At 39.5% G+C, this 24,912-nt stretch overlaps 1 protein-coding gene across 4 annotated transcripts in view; it reads left to right on the top strand.

Moving 5' to 3' along the window:
- The first annotated feature begins 3,250 nt into the window (after window positions 1–3,250).
- The window catches only part of VGLL3 (vestigial like family member 3), a 48,696-nt gene continuing 27,034 nt past the window's right edge, over window positions 3,251–24,912 (top strand). The window contains exons 1-2 of one of the 4 annotated variants that reach the window (XM_032406329.1): window positions 3,251–3,758; window positions 17,260–17,377. In XM_032406329.1, coding sequence (XP_032262220.1) covers window positions 3,633–3,758; window positions 17,260–17,377 — 244 coding nt within the window. In that variant the 5' untranslated portion in view covers window positions 3,251–3,632. Of the gene's footprint in view, window positions 3,759–3,908; window positions 4,092–17,091; window positions 17,378–24,912 lie in introns of those variants that run through there. The other 3 variants (XM_032406327.1, XM_032406326.1, XM_032406328.1) reach the window with 3 other exon arrangements.

The raw sequence follows: 24,912 nt of genomic DNA, 5'->3' as shown, positions 1-24,912 counted from the left end.
CAAGATATAAATGCTCTCTGCAAATCTAGTGGAGGAGATATATTGAACATGTAATTATATTAAAAACAATGAGTTACAGATAATTAAGTTATTTGAAGATACAGTTGGAAGTGTTAAGAGTTTAAAATAGGAGGCTTGCTCTAGAGGAAAGGGTACCCTTGCAAACTAACTTTTTGGCCTAATTTAGTCACATTCCACTCCAGGTCTAAAAGTTTCTCATATCGCAAGAGATCTTCTCATTCTAACATACAGTAGAGGGGCGCCTGGGTGGCTCAGTCGTTAAGCATCTGCCTTCGGCTCAGGTCATGATCCCAGGGTGCTGGGATCGAGCCCCGCATCGGGCTCCCTGTTCCTCAGGAAGCCTGCTTCTCCCTCTCTCACTCCCTCTGCTTGTGTTCCCTCTCTCGCTGTCTCTCTTTCTCTCTCTGTCAAATAAATAAATAAAATCTTTGAAAAAAAAAATAACATACAGTAGAAATCCTGATACAGGATCTAAAACCATGTTCCATGTTCTGACCTTCACTGATGTGCTTGGATCCTCCATGAATTTGTAAGCTCCTTGAAGAATTTTTTCTCCTTTTTAAAATACTTTATTCAATGAATGCTTATTAAGCCAGGCATTTATGATTGAGATTCACAGATAAAAAATCACAGTCCCTGTTCTCAAGTGGCCATGGTCATGTTGGGGGGAAAAAGCAAATAGACAATTTCAAATCACGTAATTGGTATGGTTAGAGCAAGATTCATAGGGTGCTGGCATTGCCGAGAGTAGAGGTGTCAAAGTTGGTCTTCAGTGGATGTTTTGGAAGATGATCCTCTAAAGAACAAAAAGGAATTAGCAAGTGAAAAAGGTAGAGTGTTTTGGTGCAGAAGTTCTGGTCACACATAAAAAGGGAAGGTCATAGGAGACACCATGCTCTTTCCTGGAAAGGGAGGTCTCAATTCACGTGGCTGAATGGACAGTTACAGAAGATGGTGACATAGGCAGGGACCAGAATTTGAAGGTTAAAGAGTTGGGATTGTGGGGAGCTATTGTAAAAGTTCTTTTTTAAAGAGGGACAAAACATTATTACTCTGTTGGATTTGCAGTGGCTGGGACAGAAAACAGTAAGAGATAAATTGTGTGAAAAATGGATCAGAAGAGGGTTCTACTTGGGGCCTGGAAATCAGGTAGAAGCCTCCTTCAGGAGTCTGGGTGAAAGATGCTGTGTGAACTAAGGGTTATAGCAGCAGAGATAAATAGATGAGGGAAGAGAGTCAGTAGAAGTGTAAAGTTGGGATTGAGTGGACTCAGGTTGGGGCTGTGGGAAAATATTAGTGCTTTCATGACTGAGGTCCCTATGGAACATCTATATGGAACCATCTAGATAGAAGCCAAATAGGTGAATCTGGAACACAGGAAAGGATGACCAGAGGATGTCAGTTTGTGAAAAGACAATGACAACATTTCAAATAAGTTCATATATGTCTTATTGATAGGAATACTTCTTCATTACAAAAAGCCCTTAATAAATATACTTTTAATATTCAATGGATGAAAGAATGAATGAGTGAATAGGAGTTGTTAGGAGTAGCAAAGAGTTCCTGTCAATTACTATAGTTCATGTATTTGAGTGTATAAGTGTGTATATGTGTGAATATATATGTATTTATGTAAATGTGTCTGTGTAGTTATATATGCACACATACACATTCATATCAAGATTAGCATTATATTAATACTGTACATCTCTATTAGTCTGCTAGGGCTGCCATAACAAAACCACAGGACTGGGTGCCTTGAACAACAGAAATTTACTTTCTGACATCTTTGGAGGCTAAAAGTCCAATATGGGGCTCTGGGTCGCTCAGATAGTTAAGCGTCTGCCTTTGGCTCTGGTCATGACCCTGAGGTCCTGGGACTGAGCCCCACATGGGGATCCCTGCTCAGCAGAAAGCCTGCCTCTCCCCCTTCCCCTGCTTGTGCTCTCTCTCTGTCAAGTGAATGAATAAAATCTTAAAAAAATAAATAAATAAAAGTCCAATATCAGGTTGCCCTCAAGGTTAGTTTCTAGTTTCTTCCCGGCTTGCAGACTGCACTTTCTCACTGGCTGTCCCAAAGGCTTCCCTCTGTGCCAGCGCAGACAGGGATCCTGTGTCACTTCCTCTTTTATAAGGACACCAGTCCTAGATTAGGATCCCACTGTTGGGACCTCACTTAATCTTAATTCCCTCCCGATAGGCCCTGTCTCCAAACACAGTCACAGTGGGGGTTAGACTTCAAACATATGAATTTTGGGGGAACACAATTCAATCCATAACAACATCAGTGCATGTGACATCCAGATCGACTTTTCCTCAAAGGGTAGTCTCTGTGAAAACAAAGAAACTGTTCTGTGTCATAAAAGAGAATCCCTAAATAGAAGGGGAGAGAGATACTTGTTAAAGTTCAAAGAGTTTGCTTATTTATAAAGTAATTATAATTCTTTTCTACTTTACCTGATTACATAAAAATACAGTTATATTCCTACAAAGAGGAGAGGATTATAAGCCACTTGCAAGTAGATAAACCTTTAATAGCTGAATAGGTTTAATCAGTTGTTATTGTCTATTACTCCATGGAAACCAGGCAGGAAGAGCCAGAAAAGGTTGACGTCCCACAACAATTTCTTATCATGAAGGTGTAAACTTAAAGCGGAGATCACTGGTAGAAAACTGTGTTGCATTCTTGGCATGTGCGCACTTGCAATAAAGTTAACTTTCACTTATGGTTATATTTAACGTAAAGGCTAATCCCAGTTTATTTTGCGCCTGTTCTGTTTTACCTCTTTGCACACTTGGCCTTCGTTTAGCCCTGGCCTCTGCGTTGGTGTTCCCCCCCAAAAGCTCCCTGGGGTTGGGCAGCCCCCGCCCTGACAGCCAGGTGACAGAGACGGGGTGGAAAGCCTGAGCTCCGAGGGCGCGGAGCCTCTCGCATACCGTTCCCCTCCCACCGTCATCCCACTGCCGGAAGGCGGAGAGGGCTTCAAACTTCGCTCCAATCCGCAGCCGGCCCTCCCCGGGGTCCCCCGCTGGGCGACCCGCCCGCCGCGGACCGAGTTGGAGGAACTTTGCAGAGCTCGGCGTCAGAGCCTGGAGCGGCGAAGTGCTCCCCCTCCTCCCCAGCGCTCCCCTCCCTCTGCCCCCGCCTCCCGGTCCTCGCCCAGGCGCGAGCTCCGGTGATAGGACGAGCCCCGGGCTTGCATTGTGTATATGCAAACCAGAGCCCCGGCTCCCCAGGGCTGCCCAACCCGGCCGGGGCTGCGGCTGCGGCTGGCGCTGCGGTGGGCGCCGCTGTCCTCGCCGGAGCCGGGCACTGTCATGCTCCCGCCGCGCGGCGGGCCGCTGCGTCCCGGAGCCGCTATATAAGCGTAGGCAAGGGGACACTCGGAGGGGCTGAAGATGAAGGTGCCCGCGCATGGGCCCCCACTGATTGCCAACCCCTCCCGAGCCCGCGCCCCGCGCGGAGCCCGCGGCCGCCGAGGACCCGCCTTCGCCGCAGTAGCAGCTGGAGCAGCGACAGAGGAGGCAGCTGCAGCGGTGGCGGCGGCGCCCGTCGCCCGAGCGCGTAGAGCGGCGGCGGCAGCTCGGGGGCCGCCGCTGCCCCGGCTGCCATGAGTTGTGCGGAGGTGATGTATCACCCCCAGCCGTATGGAGCGCCCCAGTATCTGCCCAACCCTGTGGCAGCTGCAACCTGCCCCACAGCTTACTACCACCCGGCGCCCCAACCTGGCCAGCAGGTGAGTCACCGACCGGGCAGCCCGCCGGGGGCGGGGGCGGGGGCGAGGGGCACCGAGAGTATCTGTCTGGGACTCGGGCGACGTCCCGCCGGGACGGGCGGCGCGGAGGATGCTCTGGGACCTGCGGGAGCGCCCTTGAGCAGAGAGGAAAAAAAGGCTTCGGGAAGGGACAAGCAGCCTGGTGGACGGGTGGGGATTCGGTGTGAGGCATTACCTGGCTGGGGGCTTCATTGAGCTGTTGTCACCGGAGCTCAGAGGCTGCTCCTCATAGCCACCTTAGCTCTTTGGGCTCAGTTCTCTGACACTCACCAAGGGCATCTGTCTTAGGAGTATGTGAGTAAACTTCCTTTTAAATCAAATATTTTGTTTTCTTTGGAAAGGTGGAGTGTTTCAGGGTTCTCTTGATTAAGAGGATAAAATGTGTCGCCGACATAGGGGAGGCTACCTGGACAGAGAGCTCATGGAATGACCTTTCTGGAACTTTTCTGGAACAGAGGTCTAGTGTAACGTCTGTCAAATGTTACTAGAACTTCTCTGTAGAGTCTGTCTTCTTATGACTGTGACTTAGAGGGCAGGAATTGATCCCAAACTTTCTCATTCATTTTTAATTCCATCAAAGCACAGAGATGTTATAGTTCAGCCTAGTGGAAGTGTTTCCCCGCTCAAGAGGTAACCTTGGATCACTGGATGCTGGGTCTTCATCAAGCTGAGAGTGACCGAGAATGCTGTGGATAAAAAGGGTTCTGGAACCAGGGAGATGATACAGTTATTTTAGAAGGGAGAGTAGGGTGTGGGGAATTTGGCACTAGGTACCCCTGGACATTCCTCTCTGGACACCAACAGAATGTGTGTCGGGCCTTAGTTAGTGCTACAGAGAACACATATGTGAGTATGTGGCACTAGCTTGTACCAAAGTAAGGTCCTCAGACTCTGGGAATTAGGGAATTAGGGTTGAGTTGGTGAGATTTAAAAAATACAATTTATGCACTCTGGAAATTACCATCCACAGAATTTATTGATTGGGTTTTTAAAAATTTCTTAGGAACCATATGTTTTATTGTGGTCTTGAGGGTTTGGCTCTTTATTATAATTTACATAATTAATTTTGATTTCTGTATTCCCTTTACCTGTTTCTTTGCTAGATTTGTAGGGCTACTCTTTGGAAAGAAATCATAACTTCAGTTTAGAATTTAGGGACTGTAAAATTCAGCTGATTCTGGAGCACATGCCCCAGAGTTATCTGCAGAACAATATAAGCTTAACAGGACCAAGTAGGGCAAAAGAGAAAGGAACCCCATTTTATTGCTTTCATTTATTTATTTATTTTTTAATATTCAGGAGCTTTAGCATTTGAAAACAAGATTACTTTTAGGAAAGAGAATGGGAAAGCATTTTGTAATTTGTGGTCAATGGTGATAGATTTAAAACCTTTTGGTTATGCTGTTTGCTTTTCTTTGATTTTAAATATAAAAGATACAAGTAATGGAGAAAACCAATTGGTACAAATTAGGCAAGTGAGGCAAAGAGATACTGGATATCATTTTTATGTGTTTTATAAACACTCAATCCCAGATGAACCACCCTATTTCCTCCCTTCCTTTCCTCCATCTCAGAGACTGTGGAGGCTCTCAATTGTCAATTGGAATGTAGACAAGCAACAGACTCAGAATTACTAAGCATACAGGAAAGTATTTTTCCCCTTAAAAAATAACTTGAACTATAGAAGTTATGAATAAGGTTTTGTTCTATAGAACTGTGAAAATAATTCCATTAATATATGAATCTGTGGTGGAGGTTAGGCTTATAATACTCTTGAACTAGAAAATAAAATTCAGTATCAGAAAAATTATAAATTACTGATCATAAAATTCAGTTTTCAGGAAGAAATAACTCTAGTACTCTAACTTGTGTAATAGTGCTGCAACTCAATCCCCAAATATCATTCTTTTGCTGAGACCATCAACAAACTGAAGAATGAGGTTTCTTTTCACCTGAATTGTCCACATTGACAAGTTGCACATATTAGTAAATGTCACCTTCACTACACTATAGGGTTCCGTAGGTATCGTTCAAGTAGATAATTGGCTGAGTCGACTTTAAGAACTTAGCTGAGAGGTGTGCTTGGAAATTTTCATGTTACTTTGACTAAAATGGCTTGTTGGAGGTTACTTTTTCTGATGTTGTTAAGTAAAGAAATTGACTATAACTGGCTAGCGAAATAAAGAGACTTGATAGTGTAACTACTGTTCTTTTACTGTCAGGAGTTTATTTTGATGACCTATATTTTCTATTGGAAAAAAGTAAATCAGGAAATTCTTATCAGGCTGACAGCATTTTTAGACTATGCGGTGCGTGGGTGAAGTGGGACTAATATTGACTTGGCTGGCCCTAATGCAGTCATCCGAGAATACATATTTTGGTTGTTTTTACATTCCATAAGGTTTTATCATTATTATCCATGAAGATTGTTTTCTCCGTCCATGGGAAGTGACCCCTAATAGCATCTTGCCTGGGAGACAAAAATAAAGGCTACCACTCCTACTGCATTTGAAAAATTGATTTGTTGAGCACAAAAAAAGAAAAGCAGAAAAAGTGATAGAGTTATAAAGAAAGTTTCACGGTCATTGATACAATGTTAGAGAAAAAAAAAAAGCTTTTCAGCTTTGTATTGCTTCTGTAATCAGTTGTCGTGGTGTATCTTTGAGCCCTCAAATCCATATAGCTCAGAAGTCCTTGTAAGTTAGTATAGCATAATGGTCTATTATGATGGATTTTATCCAAAGGTGTATTTTTCCTCTCCATGTATGATCATATAGCTGAAAATTATTTTTGAAATAATAGAATATCATCCTCCAGGCATGTGTACTCTGCTTTATCCTTAAAAACACGGATGTGCACTTGAAATTTTAAGTTCAGATTTTCGTCAGGCATATTATGCATTGTACGTGGGTAATAGGTTGGTGTCTTAAAAACACAGTTAACTGCATATATATCGGGCGGCACTATGTGAATCAAAATAATTTGTAAATATGTCTGCAGAGTAAATTTTATAGTCCCTGACATTAATTCCTAGAAGTTGCTTGGCTGTGAGTAAATCTTCCAGTGTGCTTTATCCAGCCAGGATTTGCTGAGAGATGCTAAGCTCCCTGGTCCACATGCCCACCATCTCTTTAACATCTCCTCAAGAGAACTCTTGACTCAGTCTCTCAGCCCATGCTCCGGAGGCATGATGACACTGCAGAACGTGTCCAGAAAGGAATGTGCTTGCATTCTAACAGTGACAGTAGGAACTAAGAAAAACAAATTTCCAAATATGTGTCAGGAAAAATTGAGGGAAATGACATGAAATCATAGATTCCCTTCATACCTGGGGGACTTCTCATCTTCAATGTAGACAGTCTGTTATTGTCTAAATCTGCCTCCCCCCTCCATTTACTCATAATGTCAACACTAGAAAATTACGTAAAGCTTTCAGAATCGTGTTGTTTATAGATGAGGTGGTGAAAGCAGAAAAAAAAAAAAAAAAAAAAGATCGCCAGTTTTCTAATTGTGCATAGGGGCTTTTAACAATTACACTCCGGGTTTCATATAAGTTAGAGCATATTTACTCAGTCCTCTTCAAGGGGGACAGCTGGGCGAATCTGCCTGCATGCTTTCACCTAAAAGAATTAAGTGCTCCTAGGAGGCAGAACTTCAGTTATAAGTTTGTAAGGAGTTTGTTTGTTTGTTTGTTTTTTCCAAACTATTTCTCTGGACTTTGGCGCCTTGGTTAGGTCATAAAATGCTCTCTAATAAACACCCTGAAAAAACATACTTCAATCCCTCCTTTTGCAAATGGGAGAATGGATGCTCACAGGGCTGAAGTGGCTAGCCAAAGATTTCAAAGCTAATTGGTGACAAAATTAGGACCATCAGAAGCCATGCTCCCCAACGTAGCATCTTTCCACCATGCCATGCAGTCTCCGAAGCTTTTTCTTTTTTGCTATTGCACAATAGGCTTATTTTTGTCTTTAGTGCTCCAAATCAACTTTTTGATAAAGAAGATTAATATGCAGTAGATTCTTTGGCCTTGGAGCTTGAAATTCTTTCCAAGTCCTTGGTAGTGTACTTTTTTAGTTTAGGCATTCCAAAGTCCTTTTGAGAGCATTTGTATTATGCTAATGACTTTTGCTATCCATTCTGCATCCTTCGTTGATGAGGCAGAATATCCACTTAGCAAATGAACGTTTATTTATTTTAAAATAATCTTCAGGAAGTGGTATTAACAGTCAGCTTTAAGTGCCTCATATATTACTGTTATTCCAATGTAAGTTTAGATTCATTAAACGGAAAGAACACAATTATATCCTAAATAGTCTCAATATACAGCCAACTTATTTAAGGTGGAGGATCCAATTTTCTTGCAACTGTAAGCAAGGACTTAAGTGGACTTATAAGAATTCATACAGGACTTCTTTGAGAAAGAACAGCCCCTATAATTCCACACTACACAAATTAACTTGACTGCAGAGACTTAGAAGCTTAAAGTGCCCCAGAGTTTTATGCTCCCAATAACTTTCCAGCCAGAAAATTCAAAGCTGGAGAAAAAAAAAATTAAACTTTAAAATAACTAAACTAAACTGTTGTCTCTGGCAGTCAACCAGAAGAGAGATTACAATAACGATAGAAAGGGAAGGCTTGGAATCAGTAAAATCATGCATGGTGGAGATATGTTCACCAGGAAACCAAATGCCAGGACAAGAAGACACTCTTTGTTTTGGACAAATGCAAGGAAGTTCTAGTTCACCTCGCACTTAATAAAGTCTCCCATCCCATGAAGTTGGGGATGGCAGGGACATGTGCCACACCAAAGGAAATAAGGGTGTTCAGAGGGTAGAAGCTTGCCATTGTGCACAGTGACTCTGGGCTATTGCAGCAAAGATGCTGAGCTGATCCCTTTGGGTAGTATATATATTTCTGTCTTGTTACCCTTCTGTGCAAAGGGAATGTTCAATGAGACTAAAAATATTATGCTCAGGATGCTCAGGGCAGAGCCTAAAGCAAACTTGTGCATCAGACTTCCTGTCTGTCATTCTAAAACTTGGGTGGTGAAGTTGGATCCCATTCCCATAGGCCCTGTTTCCAGCTAGCTTTTTTTAAAAAAATCCCAAACTAATTCATCCAGTAATAGATAATAATTTAAGGTATTATCTCCAGAAAAATATTTTCATTTAAGAAACAAAAGCTGTCTGATACTTGAATTTCAGGTTCTGGCAGACACAGTGAAGGAAATAATTTTGGGCAAAACTCTGCCCCAAATCCTTCAAAAAGCACCTCTTTAAGCAGCTGGTTTTCTGCTTTAACTATTCATTTAGGAAGGCCCGACAGTGCCTTGAACCAGTAGACCCAAACATCTGCTGCTAAAAATGAGTCATATATGCCATATTTATAGATATCTCAGTGGATACCAGATTTATGCCAATAATTTAAAAGTGTGGTCTGACCTGGGGTAACCAAACTATTTTTCATTCATCTTGTGCTTTAGTAGAGGGGAAAAAAAAGGAAGAAAAGAAAGGAAGAATGACCTAAAGTAAACAGGTGTCCTTTTCTCTTAGAACTCTAATGTTTTAGTCTGCCAAAACACTTGTCCTTGGTAGGTAGAGCGAAGGGCGAGGTGGTTGAAGGATGCATCCTTTCTTGTTACTATGAAGATAGATAAAGGAGATACCAAAGGTAACTCTTAGGAATTGGGCTAGATGACCCGTCTCTAGGAATGAATTAGTCTTCGATGGTCTGTAGGGTATTTTTGGCTGGTGTCCTGCAAAATCAGAAGAGGCGGCCAACGTAAGAAACAAAATTAAGTGTGAATTTGTCTAGAGCTCTAGCATGTTGCTTATTAGGATATAGAGTTGGATGAGACCTCTGATATAATCAAGTCTCAAAATTCCTCATTTTCAGAAGAGGAAGCTGAAGGCCAGATGATTTGGTGACTTTACCCAGACTCATGGACTCATTTTGGTCAAATCCTCATTCCTATTCCCATTCTCTTTCTATCGTGGTCCCTTCCCGTCTGGACTTCTTTGGAAACAAGGAAACAATAATTTACCTAATGTTACCTTCTTGCTTTTCCTATTTTAAAATTTTTAAGTATTAGCTCCTTGGAGAAATTGGACAATTAGCCATAGGGATAAACTGTGAGGTTCTCTTTATTTACCATTGGCCTTCCAACTAACTATGAGCAGCTTGAGTTTAACGATGGGCTATGACTTTCATCTTTGTGGCTCCATGTCTTTGCACAATTACTGATAGAAAAGAAGAATTAATTGGCGATTTGATGAATAACAGATGAATTTTTAAAAATGAAGTCATACCCTATGTCTAGTAATAGGATTATAAAGACATATCAGAAATTCACATCTTGGAAACTTGTTTCATTCAAAGTAGTCAGTTTGAGAGAGAACACATACCCTTATGATGTGATCATTGCTTAAAATATTTTGGGAATGCAAATTTTGAAATTCTCTCTAAGTATGTGGCACATTTTTTTGGAACATCCTCAAAACTGGGAAGTTTTCATCCTTGGAGGGGATGAGTTTGATTTTTGATAATGACCAGAATCATTGAGAGGCAAGTGTGCTCAAAAATAGCAGATCGAGTTAGTATTATTTTTGGTTTGTTCCTCCCGACTGTTAAGAAAAATAAAAACAAAACAAAACAAACAAACACAGAATCTCGAGTTATGACTATGTCTCACAAAATTGGCTCTGCTCACATTTTCAAAATAGGATTTCCAGAAAAGTGGTAGGCAATTGTATTATGTATCTGACTTGCCAAGGGGACAATACCTTTTTAGATATAGACTTCAGTTTTATATAGATGTATATCTACTTTAAAGAGCGCTGCATGATTTAATAGCCATAACTCTGATATATGTTTACATCTCTATTTTTTTAATGTTATAAGTAACTTTGACTTTCCTTAGTTATGGGATGCCATTTGATGCTTTGCTGATTGTGGGCTTCTTTTTATTTATTCAATTAAAATAAATATATAGAGACTCATTTCCTTCAGTCTGTTTTCTTGGCGCATGCTTTGTACTCAGACGGAAATAGGTTCTAATCCTGTCTCTGCCATTTACTAGTTCAATGATCCTAGCCAAGCAAATCAGTTTTTGCATATGTAAATTGGAAACAAATATTTGGACAAAATATTTGTTTGTGTGTGTTTGAGAGAGGGAAACAAAATATGATATGTAAAAGGTCTGTGGCGTAGCTCTTCATCCTGACCCACCCTCCCTTAACCTGATTCCTCCTCCTTTTCCAAACAGGCTAAGGATCAAAATTTCAAGTCTCTCTGAGATATTTTTAAAAATCTGTTACCAAGTAAATTCAGAAAAATATGACCAAGGAGCAGTCAGCTGCTCTTATGGACTTTACACTTTGAAACATAGGGAATTTGAAACATTTACTCCAGGCTAGTGGTCCTTTCTTATAGGCGCCAACCATGTTTTTTGAACATAAAAGAATCATTGCATTTAGAGAAGAGAGCCAGTAGAAATTGGGAAAAAGAAAAGAAAAAGAAAAAAGAACGAAAAAAAAAAAAAAGACAAAGCTGTTTCCAAATATCCAATGTTTCATTAAAATACTTTTGTTTTTTTTAGGAAAAGAAGTTTCCACATATGCACAGTAATCATTTGGCATTTTGTAAGCTTAAGCCTTGGGGAGTTAGTGGTATTTGGCTCCTGACATGGAAGTCTCTCTTGTCAGACAAATCCTTTCCCCTGCACATTCCTGTGAGAGTTTGTTCCTGTCCTGCCTTGTGGCAGGCTGTGAGGTGGCTGGGTATGGTCTGCGCTGCCTGGGCCTAGTCCTTCCTACGCTGCTTGAACCTCTTCTCGTGAGTTAGTTTTCACTCTGTGGCTGCTAACTCACTCATTGTTTCACCTAACACAGGGTCATTTCGCCTGGGGGAAAATTGTCATTACTCTGAAATGGGGATGAGCCAGTTAATGGGCACTAAATAAACCCATTTGTAGGTGTTGAAGTCCCTTTTGATGATGTCTTTATTTTGGTTAACAATTCTTCAGTCTCCCAAGAAAAGCATGAACTTGTCTGAGATTTGGATATTTGTAGGAAGTGATTGTACATCTTGAAAAAAAAAAATATATTGACTAGATTGCCCTTTGACCTCAATTCAGGAAATCTAGGTTCTGATGATTTGAGATTTATTCTCAACATTTTGAATGTTATATATTATTCTCAAGAAAGAATGTAACACCAGGCAAGTTTCATTCCAAGGAGCAAACACCAAGTGAATACAGAATATGGCAAAAGTACACATGAATAATTTACTTAGTTAAAAATAGGCAAAGAATTGATTTACACTCACCAAAGCACAGATACCGAAAAGTAGCTAAGGCTTAAGAGTCTATGGAGGAGAATATTAAGATGGTGTGATTGTCAGCGTATGAGTCAATTGCTGTTTAAATTCTGTTCCTGTTTTCTTTGTGCTCACACTTAATATTTTTTAAATGTATGCAAATTGTTCAACATCATTAGTCATTAGGGAAATGCAAATCTAAACCACAGTGAGGTACCACTTCATACCCACTAGGATGGCTGTAGCTGTAATAATAATTCTTTTAAAATCCAGAAAATAATAAGTGATTTTTTTTCTGCCAAGGGATGTGGACAAATTGGACACCAAGTACATTGCTGGTGGGAATCTAAAATGGTTCAGCTGCTGTGGAAACAGTTTGGCAGTTCCCTAATAAGTTAAGCTTAGTGTTACCATATGACCCAATGATCATACATGCCTACCCAAGAGATTTGAAAAGAGCTATGCAACCAAATACATGTGTACACATATTCCTAACAGCACCGTCTGCAGTAGCCAGAAGGTGGATGTGAGTCAAATGTCCATCTGTGGATACGTGGATAAACAAATTGTGGTATATAGATCGAATGGAATATTACTCAGCTATAAAAAGAATGAAGTACTGGTTCAGTGTGAATGAACCTTGCAAACATGCTAAGAGAAAGAATCTAGAAGCAAAAAAGTCACATATGTATGATTTAATTTATAGGAAATATCCAGGATAGATAAATTCCTAGAGATAGAATGCGGATTGGTGGTTATCAAGAACTGGTGGGGAGGAGTCAGAGAATAGGGAGTTCATACTTCATAGGTACAAAATTTCCCTTTGGGTTGACGAAATGTTTTGGACTAGGTAGAGATGGTAGTTGCACAACATTCCCAATGTACTAAATGCCACAGAATCATTCACTTTCAAAAGGTTAATTTTATGTGAATTTCACCTCAATGAAAAAAAAGTTAAAAAAATTGGGATATTTATCAGGAGAGCAAAACTGAAAAAAGACATCCAGTACCAAGGCTTGAGAGGGGTATGGAGCAACAGGAACTCTCGTAAACTGGCCGTCCATGTGTCAGTTGGTGACAATTACTTGAGAAAACCGGCAATATCTGTTAGGGCTGAACCACATCTGTACATACCCTATGACCCAGCAATCTTCTCTGCAATATTACCCCAAAGAAATGCAGACATATGTTCATTAAAATACATGCTCACTGTTCATAGGAGTACTCTTTTGTAATAGCCCAAATCTGGAAAACTGGCCAAATGCCCGTGAGTGGTAGAATAGATGAATGTAGTACTACACAGCAATGAGAATGAACAGTTTAAAACTGCATGCGACAATATGCACGAATCTCATGAACACGGTATTGAGTGAAAGAAGCCAGACACAAAAGGGTACATGCTGTATGAGTCCATTCATATAAAGTACAAGACAGTTTTGGCTGTCTACGTTGATAGAAGTCTGATTAGTGGTTGCTGTTGAGGAGGTAGTGTCTTGAAGGAAGCAGTGAGGATATTCTAGTCCGTGGTCTGTTGCTAGTTGCATTGATGTACTCAGTTCATCAAGTTTACGACCTATACATTTATGATATGTAACCTTTTCTGTTTATATTGTTCTTCAGTAAAAACATTAAAAAATAGGCAAATTCCGTGCATTTTAGGAAGGTTTCAGGCCATTTGGATACTTCAGAATTCTTATTTTAACCAGTGGTATTGATGGTGAAGTTAATCGTGTGTGTTCACGTGTGCACGTGTGCGTATGTGTGAATGTGTGCATGTGTGTTAAATGTAAATATTTAAGTTGGTTCACTATAATTTGTGAAAATTGACTCACCTTTATCTGAAAAAAGTACAAGAGAATGATAGATATGCCTTATGTCCTGCCTATTGGTAGGTGTATCATAGGCTCTCTTTCCATTTTATTTATTTGATAGTCTCCAAGCAGATGTATAGAATTAATAGAAGACCTGTCTTAAAGAGCTGGGAGAGAAAAAAAAAAGCGTATCTTATATTCATTCAAAAAGTTGTATTTAGGGGCGCCTGGGTGGCTCAGTCGTTAAGCGTCTGCCTTCGGCTCAGGTCATGGTCCTAGGGTCCTGGGATCGAGCCCCGCATCGGCTCCCTGTTCCGCGGGAAGCCTGCTTCTCCCTCTCCCACTCCCCCTGCTTGTGTTCCCTCTCTGTCAAATAAATAAAACCTTTAAAAAAAAAAAAAAAAAAAAGTTGTATTTAAATAGAGTCAGTACATATATTTTTATAAAATCACCGGTGTTTGCCTATCAAAGGAAATAATATTATATATTTATGCATACACAGACATATATTACATATGTATGAAATGTAAAGGATATAGGGAATAAATGCAACCATAAACAGAAGAATGATTTTTAGAAAATAGACTAATAAAAGGCACTTTGATACAATTGCAGATTTTGTTCACTTTTTCCCCATTTCATATCGAATTTTTCATATGTAAATTTTAGATTAATTTATTTGTATCCAACCATTCAACACTTGGTAAAAAAGAGTAACATGAAATTTTACAACGTTTAGAAACTTGTGTGATCTTAAATAAATTGAAAATCTATAGATTAAATTCAACTGCCGTTAATTAATAAATTAAGATATTTTAGTACTGCTATTATTGGTCCTAATACTCTGCTATCTTTATATCAGGATTTGCAGTTGTAAATCTTTTACATATATATAAAACTTTAATTTTATTTCATCTAACAATTATTTGCTAATTGGGATAAAATAAAACATTGCCTTTCTTTGGATAATTAGCACAGCCCAGGGCCCTTTCCTTTAAAGAATAAATGTTAAAATTAAACAGATGAAACAATTAGATGCTAAACCTGACTCTCACAAACTGATGCTGAACTAGACATTAACAGGAAAAAAAGCTCAGTTGCAGAGATAGTAATGAACACCAGTGGACAGTGAAGTCACTCCTTAGATCAGTTTAACAGCTTTCCTATATAAAAACAGTGCTTCTTTTTAATACACTGGAGTACCTGGCAGAGAGTGCATATGTGTATGCTTCACGGCATAACTTCAGATAAATACACATGCACACAGAGAAATAGTACTGTGATTTGACTAATAAATTGTAGTATTTGTTTATTTTTTAATGGAATTTAAAGTCAGGAGTAACTTTAGAGGCCATTTAGTTCAGTCCCCTTATTTTATACATAACCTTTGTTACCATGGTGTTTTTACTATTGAAGTTAAATATAAACATGTTAAAACCTGTGCAAAACAGGCTGTAAGAAATATAACCGTGCGGTCTTTACAATCGCCTATTCATCAGCAAGGCATATTCACTCACGGGAATGAATTATCTACTCATCAGCAAGCGATAACCATATTGACACAGATTTTAAATATAAAGTAATACATATACTTATAAATAACAGCTCCTACATAATAACCAACAGCTCATAATATGCCTGAACATTTCAGGGCCCACCTTACTCAAGAACAACATATTCATTGCTGGGGGAAAGTGTTCAATTTATTGAATGATGCATTTATAATTTAGGGCTATAGATTTTTGAAGCTAGTAATTACATTAGAACCACGAGTCTGGGCTATGTGTTTTGATAACATTTGCAAAACTATGTGCTTACGAGTATTCTAGAATGATTTCTTTTTTTTGACTCACATTCATTTTCCAGCATGCATTTTTTTCTGACATAAAAATGGTGTAACAAAGAAACAGGTTTTGCAGGTATATGAATGAGAGAGCTCATTTCATCATTAGGATAATAAGTTTTACAACTATCTTTAGCATTATCTTATATATATATATATAATTCACATTGAAGTTGTTGCTTACAAAAATCATATGTACTCAATGAAAAACATTTGGAAATATTGAAAAAGTAGGAATAACAACTACAGAACTTACCAGCCAGAAAACATTAACATACCATTTTGGTGATTTCCCCCCCCCACACACTAGATACCCCTCCCCTGCCCTTCTAAACACACATAAATATACCTGCATGTTCTTACTATGCATTCTAGCTCCACCACTCTCAGCCTCTGTGACCTTTGGCAAGTGACTTCACTTCTCTGTGCCTTTGTTTCTTCATCTTTAAAATATGGACTGTGATAATAACCATGATGTAGAATTATAACAACTAAGGGAGGTAATAAGTTCAAGTTTTATAAGAGTGCCTGGTGTAATATATATTGACCATTAAGCATATTGAGCATATGTTTTAAGCATGTTTTAAAATTACCAAAACTCTCTCATCTTTATTTGCAAGCCGCCCTAGCCATTGGTAGCACCGGGTATTATTTTCAGTAAGCCAGAATATCATCTGTGCTTCCCCCCATGATAATGGGGGCAAGTGCAACATCTGCAAATATGTTCCATGCAAAATGGATCTTCACACAGACTTAGTTTGTCATTTTAGTTTGATTTTTGAGAAACGAGTTGGGCACATCTGCCAAATCCTTTTATAAGATGCTACGTTCCTGTTTTTATTTTAGTTTATTTCATTTACGGAAAGCTCCTTTCTTCTCCACCCCTCCCCCCAGGCACCCCCTTCTGTCCCCCATTCCTCTGTGTCCCAAACTGTAATGTTGGTGTACATTGAAGCTTTAAAATAGAAAATTGATGAAAAACTGGAAAGAATCTGTCCCGTTTTTAAAGCCATCCTCCTTTTGGTATGTTTAGATTATGAAAAAGAGAAACCAAACAAACCTGTCTTTTACACTCTGAAAATATATTGTCTGGTAATGATAATTTACTTTTTTTTTTTTGCCAAATTGGAAATAACAGACTTATTTTTTCAGGGTGGGAAGGAGAAGACTGGTTTGGGGAGGGGAAAGATGGAGTACAGCAGACAAAGAATCAGTTTGCAAACATATGTTAATATTTAGATTTTTTTTAAGTGAAAAGTTAAGTAGTTAATGCTTTTTTACAAACTGTCTTTGATACCGTGTTTTGTTTATTCCATCCCAGAAGAAGTTAGCGGTATACAGCAAGATGCAGGACTCTCTGGAAGTCACCCTTCCCAGCAAACAAGAGGAGGAGGAGGATGAGGAGGAGGAGGAGGAGGAGGAGGAGAAAGACCAGCCTGCCGAGATGGAGTACCTTAACTCTCGCTGTGTCCTTTTCACTTATTTCCAGGGAGACATTGGGTCAGTAGTGGATGAACACTTCTCAAGAGCTTTGGGCCAAGCCAGCACCCTCCATCCAGAATCTGCCATTTCAAAAAGCAAGATGGGGCTAACCCCCCTATGGCGAGGTAAGAATTCAAAAGCAGATGCTCTCCAGGGCACTGTCTCTGTTTCGCAACTGCCTGTACCAGGTTCCAGCTGGAGACTTGCCCCTGGAGGACGGATATCCACTTGCTTTTTAATTTTTAAGGACAGCAAGGAATTTCTTTCAGACAAACAGCTGGATCAGTTTTGTCACATGTGGAATGCAGTGTTGGAAAGGATGCAGTCACACCCCTTAAATTCCTCATGGAAAGTAGTGATGCAACCGGCCTGAGTTTATAGTGGCAGGACCGAGCTGTGAAGCGCCATTCCTTAAAGCCCCAGTGGCCCAATTTGGATCTCTAAATAATAGGTGTGCCTGGATCAGCTTTTAAAAATTAGCTCTTGCTCATTCCACTAGGTGCTACGTGGTGACATAGCAGAAATCTGAGTCTGACCCGGGAGTACAAACTTTGAAAGCCTTCTGTGTTCTCTTGATAGTTTTCTCTGTCCTGCTTTGTTGTGGTATGAACTCTTTGAGTTGACAATCCAGACATTATTGACTGTGTCTACATAGTTTAGACTATTGTTCTTACCTTGTAAAAGTAAAGCAGTCGATTGGCCATCCACTTCTGTATTTCCTGCTCTATAGAGGTCAGAGGTGTGTTTGAGTCTGATTCCTGGCTCACAGGAAATCGCTGGGTGACATCTTAAATGGGAAATTACAGGGTTAGGGGAAAATGCATATATCATTTCAACGATAGTTTTAGAGAATTGTGTTATGGGTGTTTCTTTTGAACTCACCTGGTTATAAGAAGCCTCTAGTAAAATCATTCTCAAAGTGTGGTTTCCAGTACCAGGAACATGGGCATCACATGGGAGCCTGTTAGAAATGCAAAGTCGTGGGCCGCACCCCAGAACTACTGAATCAGAAACTCAAGGGTAGAGCAAATTGTCTTTTTTTTTTTTTTTTAAGATTTTATTTATTTGTTTGACAGAGAGAGACACAGTGAGAGAGGGAACACAAGCAGGGGGAGTGGGAGAGGGAGAAGCAGGCTTCCCGCGGAGCAGGGAGCCCGACGTGGGGCTCGATCCCAGGACCCTGGGATCATGACCTGAGCCGAAGGCAGACGCTTAACGACTGAGCCACCCAGGCGCCCCGAGCAAATTGTCTTTTAACCAGCCCTCACATACAGGCTCAAGGTTGACAGTCATTAATCTAGTGCTGTTAAAAGCAAAGATTGCAGGCCCCTAACTCAGGCCCAGTAAATCAGAGTCTCCAAAGGGAAGCTCTGGGAATCACATCTTAACAAGTGCCCCAAGCGATCCTATGATGAGGAAAGGCAGGCTACCTGTGGTAGGTAACCTATGGTAGAGGGCAGGTAAGAGGTGATACATAGTCATTCCCTCTCAGTACCAGAGGAATGCTTCTGCTCTTTTGTGGGAGAGGTCATGGCTATATGAAATTGCTGGGCCTGACCGGATTGCCAGCCTGCCTTCCTGCCTTCCTTCTTTCTTCTTTTTAGTACATATGAACAGCCCTAAGATAGCAGTGACTCTAAAGAGGAAGGTGGAATACAAACCCAAATGATGGAGACCTTGACAGAAATAATTGGGAAGCATGATTGCTTATTTGATTAGTAAACGTTACGGACTTCCCACAAAACTGAGAACTTAGTCCTTGGAAGCCTAAGATGATTGTGGAATCAACCAATATTCTATTTGATAGCATGTGGTAAATACTTTTAATATGTGTTTAAGGTGAAAAATAGGAAAACTTCAGTATATTAGCTGGCTTTAATAAAGTAGTCTGATATATCAATAATAAATCATATCAAGATAATCTGTCCTAGGAGAGTATTAAATATAATGCCTACTTTTTTTCTTTGGCATAGTGGCATATACAACCTAGTAATCATTTAATCTGGAATATAGAAATAAGAGCCCAAAATTATAGTTAGATGTGAGTGACTATCTATAGCATTATAACCAGGATAGTTGCAAATGAGGTATTGTATATATGCAAAAACTCTACAATCCAGTGTTTTTCCCATTATCTGTGCAACTGAATAGAGCTCTTTGGACTGATGTCCAGTGTCCAAGTAGAAAAGACAGATAATGGTAATGTTTCAGTAACTATTATTACAATTTTCTTGGGATTATCTGAAATTTGGCCTTCAAGTCTACCTCCTGTTTCATTCATTGACATAAACAGCAAATATTAAGGTCCCACTATGTTCTAGGTAGTGGGACTATATCCGTGAACTTGAGAGTCTAAGCCTCTACATTCATGAAACTTTTTAGTGGAAGAGACAGGTAATAAGTAAATAATGAAATGCTAGGTGTTTTACTTTGGGTGATGATAGATGCTCTCTCTGAGTCTGTTACATGTGGCCACGGACCTGAAGGAAATAAGAGTGTTCCTCATCATATGAACATCAAGGGGGAAGTTATTTGAGGCAGTGGGGACACCAAGTACAAAGGTCCTGTGGAAGGACTGAGCTTAGAGTGTTCAGTGAGAAGCAAGGGTACTGCCATGAGCGGAATGAAAAGCAGAGTGCTAGGTAGAGACTAGGATTTTTAGGACTTTGCCAGTTTAGTGTCTCGGGGTAGTGCAGGCAAATGCAGCAGGCTCTTTAATTTTCATCTCTCCCTGTCTGACTAAGACTACATATATCGTATCTAGTTTTCTCACATCATTTTCCCTAGTACTCAAGATAATGCGTTTCTGCCTGGAAAATCAAGAATAAATATGAATTGAATGATGTGACTGAATTAGGTGAATCAAGTTCATACCATTCATTTATCCCAGATGAGAAAACAAAAAAGTTCTCAATATAGAATTTATGAGCATTAACTGTGAAATCTTTGGTTATAGTTTCCTTATTTATAAAATAAGGGGGTTGAATTAAGTGACTGTTAAGATCTTTTCTCTGTAGAGTTCTGTGATTTCAAGGGTATTATTTACTTTCCATTTGTGATAGAACTTTGCCATAGTTGTTCCTAGTTGCGAATTAGTCGATTTTTGATAAACACACATAACTTGGATGCGGTTGAAAGGAGATCTACCAAAATGTAATTAAAATTTTGGAAAACAATATCCTTAAGAGAGGTATAATAAATTGAGATTCCCATGTCTGGTGAAGAGAGTTACTGGTAATTTTGTATAATTGCCAAAGTAACGCAGATTTGGATAATGCAGTCATTGGATTCTGTTCATTTTGGGGTTCCAGTATGGGCCTTACTATGTCTGACTACAACATGATCTTGGATTAAATACTTAAATCTTTCTGAACTCAACTTCGACTATAATATGTGTTTATTGATATACACTTCCCAGGGTTATTATAAAGATTCTGTGATAATGTGTATGAATGATTTGTGGCACAGGGCTTTATGCAAGGTGCTAAATGATCAGACATATGCCTTCTCTCTCTTCCTTAAATAAGTTTCCACTCATTTGGCACATAGAAAACCAACCTCGGGTTTTTATCCAGAAACTTTGTTTTCTGGAAGTTTGTTTATCTGGCAAAACCAGGGTGTCTTGGACAAAGTAGCTACTCGATGCTGTGGACAACCGGTGATGGCCATGGCAGTGATACTTTATGCAGGAGCTGCTAAGCAGCTGTATTAAATAAAGGGTCTAATTTATGGCATGAAGTTTTTACAGGCTACACAAGTGCTACAGTGTTACAGAGGAATTTAAAACTGAGTTATGTTTGATTGCAGAATATATTTCCCCCGTAAATCTTTGGACAAAGATAGAGTGTCAGCTAATAATGGAATAATGGTCATACTTTAAGTGTGTGCCTTGGCGGAGTTAGGAAAGTCCTCTTTAGGTGTTTGGCAGCTTTTAGGCAAACAATTGGTAGGAAATATTTGTACTTTATTTGGCACAATATCACATCAATTACCTCTTGTCCCAGTATATATTCTTACAGGGATTGAATAGGGCTTCTCAGTTGAGAAAACATAATGAATCTGATTGCCCTCTTATAGAAACATTGGCTTCAAATAGGTCTATGCATTGGTCTCAGTGCCCAAGTGTTATTACAAGAAGTGTGTGTGTGTGTGTGTGTGTGTGTGTGTGCGCGCACGTGTGTGTAGGAAAGTGGAGCAGTTGAGCTTTAACAAAATAAAAATATCACTAACTGAAAAACCTTGCTGAATGGTGAACTTGATATTTTGTTGTTGTTACAAAATAAATAATTATTGCTTGATTTATTTATATAGTGTCTGCTTAGAGCAACTCATTCTCAATTGCAAAGACCTCTCAAAATGAGCACTAACCCGAAACAATAAAAGAGGAGAAGGGGCGGGAGGGCCCGTCTCTTGAGCTGGGTGAGACTGGGAAGGACAGCTCTGATGTATCCCCGGGAGGCACTGGAGGTCCTCCTGCCGCTGCTGGCAAGTTCAGGACAAACACACGGAAGGAAACTGAGGCCTGACTTCCGTCATCGTCCTGCCTCCTTGAAACTCCCATTTTAGTCACAGTGTCCATTGTGAGCAACTCTAGAATGAAGTAACTAGAGGACAAACTCTGGATAGGATGGTAATGCCTAATTCCTGAGTGCCAGAAAACTGGAAACGTAGCCTTTCACCTCTGACCCAACAAGTCATTTTCATGGGAAACAGAATAAGAGGATGGGAATTAAATTACAGTAAAGACCCTTTGGGTTAAGAGTTGAGTCGCATTTTTTTTTTTCACTTAAGTTAATAAAAAGGCAAATGTTATATTTTAATGTTGATGTTTTGTATCATTATTCTAAGAATATGTTTCCTGGAGATTTTAAAGATGACTTAAGATAGAGGTTTTACAACATTCTATTGTACCATTTTCCTTTTAATATAGCTTTTATTTTTTTTCAAAATTAATTAGTAAAATGTTTAATTTTTGAAATTAAATGTTAAATTTTCTCTGGCTTGAATTGTTTACCCTTAGAGGTTTTCTTTTCTTTTTTCTTTTTTTTTTCAGAAATATTTAGAGCTAATACAAAAAGTATCCCATCTATTATGAAATTGAAAGATGTTCCATGTTAACTTGATGTTCCATGTTAAACTCTTCTGTGCCTTTAAATTATATTTCTGTGTAATTCACATAGCGAGATTACTGAGTATGCCTTGGGTGGATTGTATTAGGCAACATAACAATTTTGTCATTTTTGGTTTTTAGAAATAAGGATGTGTGTGTGTGTGTGTGTGTGTGTGTAATATTTTTTAATTCCCAAATGTAAGTTGAACCAAAGTGTATTTAGACTTTTTGTATGTGTCATAGTGTCAGTGTAGACTGACATCATCTGAATATTGAGTATCACTGAGTCCAAAGTCACCATGGAGTATTAACATCTGACAGTTCTGAATTGCCTCCACTAACCAGAAAAGTAATATTGCATGGAAATAGCTTGTGCACAAGTTTTTCATATGCTTTTTCATCAAACAAATGTGGCTGTGATTAAGTACTCATAAGCAAAGAGTCATGTAATGAAAAAAATTTACATACATATGAAATAAGCACACTGATTCCCAGGCATGAAACAAAGTATATCATCTGTTTCTTTGTATTAACATTTTTTTTTTAACAACCAAGATACCAAATAGTGGTTTTAAAGTGTAGACGGTCCATAAACATATTTTCTCTTCAACATTGTTTCATTTACTTGTAAAATGCAACATTGTCTTTGAAAAGGGCTGCATAGATCTCTGCAGACTTTATATTAATCTCAGGAGACATAGGGACTGGGAAAATATTAAGTTGCTTCTAATTTTATTTTTCCCTGGGGCATTTTAAACCTTTGTTCAGCCTTTATGGAGCACGTTTTTAAAAATAGATTTCCACTTTCATTGACAGTGTGTTCACTAATTACAATACAATAATTCATAAATAGGGTAATATTTTGGGTAAGGAATTTGTTCATTATTCACATTTGTGCATGCATATCCAAATGCCTAAGCATCTATAAAATAAAATTGGGTCCAAGTATGTATAAATGAAAGGAAGTAAAAAGAAAGCATCCAGGAAAATGGTATAGACTCTGTAGTTTTGACATTTTAATGGGGGATTTTAATAAGGGGAACTTGGTATCTCTGGCTCGCACCTGTGGGTTGGGCTTAGCAGTTTTTATAACAGGATTCTGGCCGCATCAGGAGATGAAAGTTATGAGCAGAATGAAGGGTTTGGTACCAAAGATTGAATCTGTGGCAGCAAAGTGGCAGATTCAGGGTGGCAAAGCTGCACTATATAGGAGCCTCTGTAAACTTTTTGCTTGGGTTTTAACGCTAACAGCTATCATTGTGGGTGTGACAGAATATTCTACAAATGGCCACATTTAAGGCAAATTGAATTTTCTTCTCATGGCTTACACAACTTTCTTTATAGGTCATTAGCAGCCACTTTTCATATGTCAAGGGAGACAGTTCTGAAATAAAACAGACTGGCCCCAATGCCAGTAAGTTTGACTTTAAGTGTTATTTTCTGATAGATGTGATGGTGACAAAGCAAAGTCATTCAATTAACAGTTTGCCCGGACTGTTTGAAGACTTGAAGAACAATGTGCGCTTCCATCCTTTGCCTCTTGGAGAATATCATTATTTTTTTTTTATTTCCCCAAGGGGTTTGAGAACCTTGGATATTCTGTGGGGGACAGACTTGAATGTGAGACACCAAATGGCTGTCTGTCCGCAGAATGAATGGGGTGAATGATGGTAGCCTTGGCGTAGGGCTGACAGGGAGGAGGGGGAGGGTCTGCAGTGCTGGTGCAACAGTCGTCTGGGAAGCTGGAGAAAGGAAACATTTGAACACCATGGTGATATCCTAATTATGTTAGTCAAATTACATATATGGTGGCTGGTTCAAGTTACAGAAGCTTTCCTCTGTGGTAAGAAAACTATGTCCCGGAAATTTATGAAGTGAGAACATGGATCTGTCAGACTTCTGAATACTTTTATTTCAGAGTACTTCTTGGGATATTCTTCACTCAATGAAAAGACCTAGCTAGGTTCTTTTGTGTGGAACCCTGTATGAAAATAGTATCTTATTACCCACGCATGACTCATGGGCTAAGCAACCTTATCTTCATCTATAGATAGACATCATAGGCCACTTCACAGAATGATAGAAATATAGAGTCAGAAAATATTTGGAATTTTAATTCAGATACCTCATATGGAAGAAACTGAGCCATAGAGAGATCAACAGATCCGTTTGAGGTCATGAAATCAGATAAGGTAATTGGTAGGTGCTAGCTCTCTAGTTGAGCTCTCTAGACTCCCAGTCCTGAGCTTGCTCTTTTATATCCCACAGTACACAGCAGGCCATAGCTGGAGTTGTGGATCTTTCCAGTCACAGATCTGACTATATCATTCCCTAGATTAAAACTCTTCAAAGCTTGGGGCGCCTGGGTGGCTCAGTCGTTGGGCGTCTGCCTTCGGCTCAGGTCATGATCCCAGGGTCCTGGGATCGAGCCCCGCATCGGGCTCCCTGCTCAGTGGGAAGCCTGCTCCTCCCTCTCCCACTCCCCCTGCTTGTGTTCCCTCTCTCACTGTGTCTCTCTCTGTCAAATAAATAAAATCTTAAAAAAAAAAA

Source organism: Phoca vitulina, unplaced genomic scaffold (genome assembly GCF_004348235.1).
Source record: "Phoca vitulina isolate PV1807 unplaced genomic scaffold, GSC_HSeal_1.0 scaffold8, whole genome shotgun sequence".
NCBI lineage: Eukaryota > Metazoa > Chordata > Mammalia > Carnivora > Phocidae > Phoca > Phoca vitulina.
This window is presented reverse-complemented; position numbering and strand designations above follow the sequence as displayed.